This window comes from Saccostrea echinata, unplaced genomic scaffold (genome assembly GCF_033153115.1).
Source record: "Saccostrea echinata isolate AGI-Se365-2 ecotype Australia unplaced genomic scaffold, CSIRO_AGI_Sech_v1 ptg000056l, whole genome shotgun sequence".
In the NCBI taxonomy this organism is placed as follows: domain Eukaryota; kingdom Metazoa; phylum Mollusca; class Bivalvia; order Ostreida; family Ostreidae; genus Saccostrea; species Saccostrea echinata.
The window spans coordinates 6,566,480-6,577,178 of record NW_026889805.1 but is presented as its reverse complement, the minus strand read 5'-3'; the positions used below and the strand labels follow the sequence as shown (position 1 = coordinate 6,577,178).

At 33.2% G+C, this 10,699-nt stretch overlaps 1 protein-coding gene across 1 annotated transcript; it reads right to left on the bottom strand.

The window, feature by feature from the left end:
* Nucleotides 1-214: 214 nt before the first annotated feature.
* LOC133172984 (uncharacterized) lies at nt 215-2,413 on the bottom strand. The gene is made up of 3 exons (XM_061307851.1): nt 2,009-2,413; nt 1,309-1,503; nt 215-927 (listed from the first exon to the last, which is right to left on the bottom strand). The coding sequence occupies exons 1-3, from the start codon at nt 2,268-2,270 to the stop codon at nt 311-313; spliced, it is 1,074 nt and encodes a 357-aa protein (XP_061163835.1). The 5' UTR covers nt 2,271-2,413; the 3' UTR covers nt 215-310.
* Nucleotides 2,414-10,699: the final 8,286 nt, after the last annotated feature.

The window sequence follows — 10,699 nt, the reverse complement described above, 5'->3', positions numbered from 1 at the left end:
CTAGAGACAATGGAATTCAAAATATTTCATTCCCATTTACTGTTCTATAGCAAAATTGATTATTTATTTCAATTGATAAATAATTAATAACTAATTCATGACTGCTTCATTGCCTTGATCTATTAATTTAAAAAAAACTATAGTCTCTAGGCCAAAACCCATGTTTTAAATAATCTTTAATCATCTTGAGACTTGTACCCTGTTTTTTTTTGTTTCAATGACCATTTTTTGCCATATAAAAAAGTCCACTTTTATTTAAACTGAAACATTATGAAGATTCATCTATAAAACACAAAATCACAATTATTCTTCATGAACTATCACTAAGTTTCCATGGCTGCAACATGTTCACATCACTGAACCTCTGAGCCGGTTCATCATTTTCAGGTCGGGCTCCCCAGGTCCACTGCTCCTCTTCTCCTGAACATGATGAATCACAAGGGACAGTAACTTTGTCATATAATTTCAGTTTTTCATGAACAAGCTGAGTAAAATTACTCTTGACACCAGAATCATTCATACCTTTTGTTATACCTGAGCATAAGAATTCATAGTTCAACACTAGCCATAGTGCTACAATGGTTGGTTTAACAAGAGCACCTTGTGTTGTAAGGTAAGGCATTTCTGAACTCTCTAGGAGTATATCATTATTACAATCATATAAATAAACCACAAGCATGTCCTTTGAGATGCCAATACTAGGTATCAAGTGATGCACATACTCAGGGTGTAGTTTCCTTTGAAAGAATGAGAACACAATTGACTGTGCTATTATTTGTTCTCTGATGCTTTTTAAGTCTGTTTCTTTTCCTCTCACTATATAATGACCTCCAGAGCCAGACAGAGAATCTGGATCCTCAAAACTCATAAACTTGACTGAAACACTCATCAAAATGTCCAGTAACCCATGCCAGACTTCAGGAGAACCTAAAAGAAAACAAAAATTAATGTAGCTTTGTGTCAATACAATTTTAACAATAAAGAAAGGCTAAAATGCACCACTACTTTGAGGCCCTTCAGTATATTAGAATAACAACTCATTCCTAATAACTGGACTCGATCTGACCCCCATTGGCTTTTACATACATCAGATGACAGAAAATATCTATCCATTCCTCTTTGACACAGAAATTAACTTCTTCAATCATATCAACTGTACAAATAAAGTGCACTGTTGGAATACTTGGCATGTCTGATAATTAAATTAATGATCATATGTTTATAAACACCATACAATGAATACCTGTACAAATCAGACACATAAACTGATCACTGTCTAGGGTCATTGCAAACAAAATATCCACAAACCTATGCTTGAATCGCCATAAGTTCCTGTGAGACTTTCTCCACACTGACAAGGGCACCTGTTCTGTTTGCCTCTACTTTGATCAATGAGGTAAAATGAAGACACAGCAAGTTTGGAGAGCAAATGATGAGCAACCACAACACTCCAGTCTGATTCGGGAACACCTTTAATATTCTTCCTCAAGCAACTCTCTGTCACTAGAGATGAAAGAAAAGAATCAAGTCATTTACCTAATAGGTCACAATTATAACTTTTTTAAAATTACTCCTTTTTTGGATAGTAATTGATTAAATTGCAATTTCTTTTTTCTAAATAATCATGATGTGCTTTGGATCTAATGATTACTTTATCATGATTTTTTTTTCCTAAAGTGTATAACTATAAAGAAGAACATATTATATATTGCATGTATTGAAAATTAAATCAAATAAAGTTCAACATTTAAATTACAATACACCCTCATAACTTCCTGAAATGTTTCAATGTTAGAAAATCGGATATGTTTTTGATTGATCTGCAAATTATCACTGAAATCTTTTGTGCAATTCTACAACTTAAACCTGTTTACCAACATAAGGACCCTAAAATATTTTTTTTTCAACAGAAAGCTATGTTCTATACGAAGTATTAAGTTTTTTCATCTTCTGTGACAACTTAACAGCTTGACAAGATTTGAAAACAAATTTAACAAAATTTGCTTACATTCAAGTCCACTGGACATAAAACTGAACAATTTTTCGAGCGCAATTCTTGCCCCTTTCCTCTGTGGCAAGCGAGATTCATTTTTGGGCTTAGCAAAACATGTCAGCAATTCTTCGCCGTATTTGAAAATACTTGAGAATGCGAACTTTTTCACAATTTCAGAGCTGCTTATACCGTGCACATAGCGGTACCTAGCCGCCATGCAATAGGCTTTAGAAAATGTGCATGGACACTCGGCGTTACAGTGATTTATCTTCAACATGCACAGTGTATAATCATTCCATTCTTGAAGAGCATTCACACAAATTTTTAGGTCTTTGAAGAGATTTTCGTTAGAGTAGAAGTCATAAAAAATGAGACTCGTGCTTGTGCGCTCATTTTCAAGACGTGGTTTTTTCGTGTCAGTCATCATTATTTCTGTTTACAAGTAGTGCGGTGTAAGAAAAATTCGTAGCCAAGGTAATTCGCACTGGAAAATTAAGTATTTTGCAGGACTCCTGACACTCGTTATATGAAGGATTTTTTGAGAAGTGTATTCATTCAAAATGAAAGAACACTGGAAGGGGGGTATGGTATGTCAGTGTGCATCTTAAGGCCGGTTTACACGGTAAAGCAAGCTGTATAAACCTTGTCATATACATCAAAATGCTACCGTGTGTACTGGGCTATTACACGGAATTTAAACCTTCCCGGAGTCATATATTCCACGCGTTCGAATAGAGCGTGTCTCTACTCTGTACAGCAAGTCGTATGAGACTCTCTATCTTTGGCCAATCAGTGGTCTGGGATTTGGGTGATCTATTTATGCTTTACTGACCAATTCAATATTCTAAAAGAATATTTCAACATTTTTATACGTTACGGCTTGTTCAAATTTAAAATGTATTTTTTTTTTTTAACATTTTCGCTGAATAAATTTGAAACAAATCGTATCAAATAATTAAGAGCGAATATCAATCTTTCAATGCTAAAATCTTAGTTTAAAATTGATGTTTTGAAGATCCATCAAATAAATTTTGGTGTAGCATTCCTTCTTAAATATATTTCAAATAGACGATTAATTTTATATTTGACCGGTGGTCAAAAAATTTACGCAGTGTAAGAGTAAATCGATCTGATGCTGAAATTGAATTTCTCATTAATGTGTCCCGCTTCTTTATAAATGGCCGGGGATACTACGTCCAGAAGATCATCAAAATCTGCCATATATCCATTCGCAGAAAAAGTGGATCTGATATGCACCATAGTGATCACTCCCCTCCCGATCCATTGTCTGACCCGTGGCCTTCCTCTAGATCTCCTTGCTGGCACAACAGCGAGTGGAAATGAAATTAACTCTGAAACTTCTTCTCGTATTTCTTGTATTTAGAATATAATTAAAATTTCACAGATTCAAGAGGACAATATCAATAAATTCAAGAAGACAATATCAATAGATAATGTTATCAATTAGATCAAATTTGACCGTTTTATTATAGGAGCAAGGTCAGGTCAAGGTCATTATCTTTTCCTTGCCATTGAGATTCAAATTAAGATTGCCAACCATGTGTAACCGGAAGTAGAACTCTTTAATGAATGACTTAACAAAGTTACTAGCCAACTTGGCTTAAAGCAGTAAACTATCTCCAGTTATGTTTGTCAACCCAGGTAAGGGGATATCTGAACTATGATCAACGCTAAATGAAAACACAGTTGTAAGTTTTAGAAATTTAATAAAGTGAGAATTAACCTTTGTAAATGATAACAATTAATGAATAATAATCAAAATTTAAACAAGAATAAAGGGAGGAATGTGAAAAACCTATGAAAATAATTTATGTCCCTACTGAGCTTCCATACTTATGAAAAAGGTCAAAAATCCTATTAAAAACTGCTAAATGTCAATGATTTGGAAAAATGTAAGGGAAATGAGCTACATCACCCAATATGAACTCTACTAATCAACACTCTAGAGTTGAACTAAAAATAATAATGCTAAATCTGGACTCTAAAAATATCTAACCCAGAAAATAAACAACACCAAAAATAAATAATAAATAGTGGTTCTAGAAATTATACCTGTTATCTACAAATCCCTAGACCAGGCTGGACTTGGAAAGGGGAAAATAAATTTACTCTATAAAACCTACATCCTAACTGTTTCCTAACAAAAACCTAGAACTCGTGAAAAACGTGAAACTAAAGCTAGCTAAGACCTAGAGTACTATTAAACCATGAGGTTTTCTTAGCACTCTAAGGTACTAATCAAATAGTGCTCATAAACCATGAGGTTTTCATAGCACAGTAAACAGGAACTAACCATGAGGTCGTGTTCCTCAACCCAAGTGAAGAAAACTACACGAACACGGCTTTAAATACCCTAGCTAGGCCCAAAAATAAAAGCCAATGAACATCAAAGATCCTACAACTAACTTAACCAATCAGAACACAGCTATCAAAATACTAGGGAAAGACTCCCAACATGGACGACACTTCCTGTTTAAAAAGTAAAACATGTGGAATGTCAACACATGTCCTAACTTATAAAAGACAAATAATAAAGGGGTTTTACGTAAGTAACAACTGAAACCATAAGGTAAATAGAATTATCAGACTGAAATACAAACAAATACTTGCAAAATATAATTTACGAAACGAGGGCTATGAAATAGAAATATAAACCACTACACATGTAATGATTACTTCTACATTGTATTTTAAATGACAATTTTTTTTGCAGAAAAAACTATACCACACAGGGTCTATCACATGATACTACCAGATTGAGATAAAAATAGATAATGGCTAACCAGAATTTCCTCTATTTTCTTAAATATTCAGGGAATAGTAGTTATTTTTTATGTTTCGTATATACCTGGTATTAAATTTTCAAGATTGTTCTTCATTTGGAAAATCATTTTCATTTGATATAATTAAAAACTTTAGTCCATAATTTTTAATTCAAGTTACTCCAAAAATTTCTTTTAATTTAAGCCTTTGATTGTTTGAAAATTTCAAGTATATTCATTGTTGGAAGTAGAAAGGGAGATATTTTCATACGCCGCCGTTACCATTTCTATTTAAAGTTGTATATTGTACAATTATGAGAAGGAAAGAAAAATATGATATTAAAAACCATTGACATTTAAATATTAAAGTTAAGCAAATATACTTTGAATATTTCATTTCATCCAAACAAGAATCCTTCCTTAATCTCAGTCACATTTTACCATTAATGAATGCGCTTAAGGTCTAATGAACTTCTGTTCTAAATTTCATCATCATTATCATCATAAAAATATCCCCAACATGATTTTCATCAACAAAAAGCCTTAGATTCTAGTGGGAAAAAAGCTTAATGCATTAAACGAATGAACTTTCTCAGAATTTAAGCTTATGCCTAATCATGATATGAAGAAAATGTGACACGGTGAAAAGAAGGAGCAATAATTTATTTTCTTAACCAAAAAATAAAAAGATATTAGGTAGAATATTATACAAAATAATAATTAATGTCATACCTAGAATAAATTTAGATTAGAAAATTTGATGAAAAGAAGCTTTTTATGTCAGAATACCACACTGTATTAAAATAAGTCCATCAGAGCAAGAGTTACCTTTCTTAATTTTTTCTTTATGTAGGCCTTATAAAAATATATAATGAAATATGGAAATAACGAACAGTAATCAAGGGCAAAAGTCCATTGGAACAATTAAAATTTGTAGCAAAGCAAACACGGACCTCCAAAAACATCAGAGGTGGGATAAGGTATCATGGCGGAGTAAGCATCCCCTGTCAACCGTTCATACCCGCCCTGTGCTCCTTGTCATGATAGGGCAAACGAAAAATTCCTTAGACAATCAGTGTGAAAATAATGGCCTAACAATTTATGTGAAAAAACCAGTGAACATTCGATTTAAGGAGCATACGTAGCAAACACGGACCTCTAAAACATCAGAGGTGGGATCAGGTGCCATGGAGGAGCGAGCATCCAACGCCGACCGGTCACACCCGCCGTGTGCTCCTTGTCATGATCGTGAAACAACGAAAAAATCCGTAGACAATTCAGTGTATAAATAATGGCCTAACAATAAGTATGAAAAAAGTAAGTCAGCATTTGACTTTATGATAGATTGTATTTGCTGACAAGGTCATAGTATCGACCATAGAACTTACGAAATGATGACTTTAAACGAAACTGTTGATATTCTTGTTTTATCAACTTGTTTGTCAATAACTTACCTTGTTTTAGAAATTGTTCATATGCAGAGCATGCTTTTGCCTACCGAGTCAACTGAGAGATATAAACCCCGTATGCAGATGATAATGACATATTCCTGCATAAGTAAGGGAAGTTGACGACTGAAAAGTTTAATTTATCACGTTTGTCATAAAGCTTAATTGTTAGGTTACCATTAACAAATTTTCCAAGTAAAATATCCAAATGTGAAACAGATGTGTCATACTCTCGGGAATCTTGTATTTCAAGTTCACTGGGGTATATCGTGTCGACATATGAATGGAAATAACTATTGTTAATTGATGATACGTCGTCTACATGTCGAGTTGAAGGCCACAGCAAGTGTTTTCTTCTTCTCATGTATAAGATTTTGAATAAATTTCCTGCTTCATATGAATTAGTTCTGCTAATAACGTGTACCAAATTTTCAAGAATTTTACGAATTTAGTACTTATAGGCTAGAAGTTTCGAGTATTTTAAAGAAAATTATGAAATAAATATGGTCGGAGCAATAATTTTTGGTGCACTGATTCTTCAAACGAAACTGTTTAGAAATGCGTAAATAAAGATATCTTTAATGAAATTAAAGAAACCAACAAACGTTTTAAACCGAACTCCTTTTGCGAGAAATATTGCCATCATATCGCTGAGCTCATCAATTGATAATTAGATGCACTTATAACCAACTCATTTTGTCCATGGCAGTGACACTCGAAATGCTCAGACGAGTCCAACGAAATTCTGTTAAAAACATTTGTTGATGGCCATAACTTTAAGATAATTTTTTTGATTGAACTGAAGAAAAGTAAATTATGATAAGTTTTTTTTAATGTAAAATTTCTTACAAAATTTTGTTCGTTTTAAGATATGCAACAAGTCTTAGACTACAGGGGTACAGGAAGAACTATCGCTTATTGCGAGCTTGCAGTGAACACACAGCAATTGCTGCACTTTGCAGTATTTCTGCAACAACACACGAGTAAAACCATTTTACCAAATGCAGTTTGTATTAACATAAAAATGACTAATTTTGTATAATGTTTGAATAAAATTGAGGATGTAAAAGTTTTGTAATCGAAACATGTTTACAATGTTGAATGACTAGGATTTCTTAGTACTTTTATGGAAGGTTTTTGTTTATTGATACATGCATTATCTCATCTCTAGGATGCATAATTGAATTAATGTAACTCTCTTTGAAAATGATTTTTTTGTAATTTTTTACATTTTGATTATGTTCTTTATTCAATATAGATAAAAATTAAAAACTAGGAAATACTTATTGCATTTTCAACATAAAAAAATAATTCTTAAAAACATTAAAAGCAAAAATTGATAATGTTACAGCATTGTGCAAAGTGGTCTTTTTCTATTATATACACATGTCAGATGAAGAATTCACAGGAAAAAAGTGAAGATAACGAAAAGTGATCGAACTCATAAATCCTGTACAAAATACTAATCGTGGGCAAGGCAAAAACACGGATCCCTGGAAACTCCAGAAGAGAGATTTGGTGCCTGATCCTGTTAACCTGTCACACCCGCCATGAGCCCTATGTATTGATTAAGTAAAGGGAATAAACCGTAATCAAAATTAGTGTAAAACAATGGCCTAACAACAAATATGGCCAAACGATAGGTTGTATTTGCAAAAGGGTCATTAGTTAGATCTAAGAATTGCGAAATTCTGACTTTAAGTGAGACTATTGAAAGCACTATAATATCAACTGATTTGTCAGTAGCCTGCCTCGGTTTAAAAAATGATAAAAAGATTGTTTCTTGGAACATGTTTTTGCGTGCCGATTTCGTTTGAGGCATAAATACCATATTCAGGTAAAATTGTAATATTACTGCATAAATAAGGTAAGCTATCAACGAAAAGCTGAAGTCCTCACATTTGTCATAGAGCGTACTTAGTAGTACTTGTTAGTTGTCCCTTCATGTTTATAGCCAGGAAACAAATATTAAAACAGATGTCGACAGACTGTTGTGTCTTTTCTTTTGAGTTCACTGGGATGAATCGAGTTGACATTATTTTATATGAGAGTATTTTTAGGAACATGTAAAGAGACAGTTAACACTTCAGAAACTCGCCTTAAAGTCCAGGCTTTTTGACATCATAGCTGCTTTGTGAACTCTTAAATTAACTTATGTTGTCATTGGTCATTTGCAAAATTATTTTGTTAAAAAAATTCTGATTTTATATACATCACTTGCAAATGGAGTTTATGTCTCCCAGTTGATTCAATGCGCAAGAGCATTACATACGAACAATTCCTAAAATGAGACAAGCTACTGACAAAGAAGTGAATGATACAAGGATATCGTTTGAAGTCAATATTTTGCAAGTTCTATGGTCGATACAATGACCTTGTCAGCAAATACAATCTATCATTCAGGGTATAATGACTGACGTTTTTCATACTAATTGTTAGGCCATTATTTACACACTTAATTGTCTACGGATTTTCCCGTTTGCCTGATTATGCCAAGGGGCATACGGCGGGTGTGACCGATCGACAGGGATGCTTACTCCATGGCACCATGATCCCACCTATGGTGCTTTAAGATGCTTTTACTCTACTCCCGATCTGTATTGTTTCAATGGACTTTTGAGCTTGATCACTGTTAGTTATCTCCATATTACTTTACTCTCACAATGAGTGATGAGTCATTTATAATAGTCTAATTATAATCAGAACAAAATAAAGTTTTTCCGCCAGCACAAAATCTTCACAAGAAAATCATCAATATACTCATTAAAAAGTAATTGTTTTCATCAAAACATGGAGAGATTTACTGATGTTTATAGTAAGAATTTCTTCCAAAACAACAACTATCACTAAATCATTTTCTTCATTAATTTTAGCATCTTTAAAATCCCTGTCATCCAAACATAGTTACAATTTTTCTCTCTTTTCTAGCCTTGGTATCATTTCTGAAATGACCCATACACGTCCTTAGAATTGTACGCAACAAATGCATCGTACAGGAAATGACGTCCCCCAAGGCTTTGGTACCCCTCCTCTTGGCTCTAAGGAGATACAGGTAGCATTTGAATTTGATGTTCCAGAGATTGCGATATAATATTATTGTCAAAGAAACAATGATTGGAGTACCTACTCCTACGCCGATGGCTACAATTATATATATTGTATAAGGGTTTAGCGGATGGTAGGACGAATAAGGCAAATAAAAGTTTTTTTTTCAATTTCTTTCCTTCCCAATTCTTTGGTATGGAATAATCAATTAGCCATACCTGTTTGTCCAACCTGTAAGCTTATTATTTTTCAATCCAGTCACGAAATCATACCAGATCACAGTGTTATTTCTTAAACCAATATTTTCGGCATATGATGGTAATGATGTTTCGTTGATCGTAGAAATAAGATTACCATCTAACTGTAAGCTGTTCATTCTTGCTTCAGTGAACACGCTCAGTTGAGCTTGGCGAAACTTACAATCCTGCAAAGACAGATCAGCCAATTCTGCCATCCATGAAAACAGACTACTCGGAAATGTGGATAAAAATGTCCTATCTAACACCATTTTCTTAATCTTTCTGAGTGGCTTTAATAAATTGAGTTTTGGTTAGCATTGCCCACAAAACTGTCAAATTTTTACTACAGTCAAATGGTTTAAGCTAAGATCAAGAGACTCAAGGTTTGGAACACATGATTGTATTCAAAATCACAACAGAATACTGGCGAGTCTGGTTTTTATTCTTCTTTAGTATTAATGTTTAAAGATTATGAAAAGATTATTCAAATGAACCTCTTTAATTCTGTTATTTTCAACAGAAACACCCTGCAACTCCGTAAGATAGGAAAATTGGAAACCTTTGACACTTTTCAATTTATTTCAATCCAGTGAAATGAATTTCAAACTTGTATTTCTCAAAATTCTTAATCGCCTTCATGCATACTTGCATTAAGTAGATCTGTTGTATTGCACTGGTTTGTAATCCACAGAATGCATTTTAATGTGATCCTGTGAGGTCCCCCGTTTTCACATTAGTATAAGATTTGAAGATTAGGAAGCAGTTTGAAGGCACATCCATTGACCTTTTAGATTGCATTTTTTTTTTCTCAAAACAAGCTTTGTGAGATGCAAGGACGATATATCCGTAAAGAAATCTTCAGATAATTCTCTGTGCATAGAAAAGTGGTGGTATCCTTGGGAGAGGGGGAATGTAGCATAGCAGTTTATGATTTGATATATGTAACACTTACATAATTGAGGGCATTTGGTTTTCAATACGTTATTCTTACAAGGAACCACAAAAAATGAGCCAAAACACTCTTACAAAATTAATTCTTTACAAATATACATACATGAAAAGACAAATCAAGATTTTACCATTATCAACTATTTGCTAAGTTATTTCCTACAATAACACTTTATTCCGCAATGCAGATAACAAACAGTGATTGATCTTTAAAAAATCTATAAACAATACAATTCTGTGAAG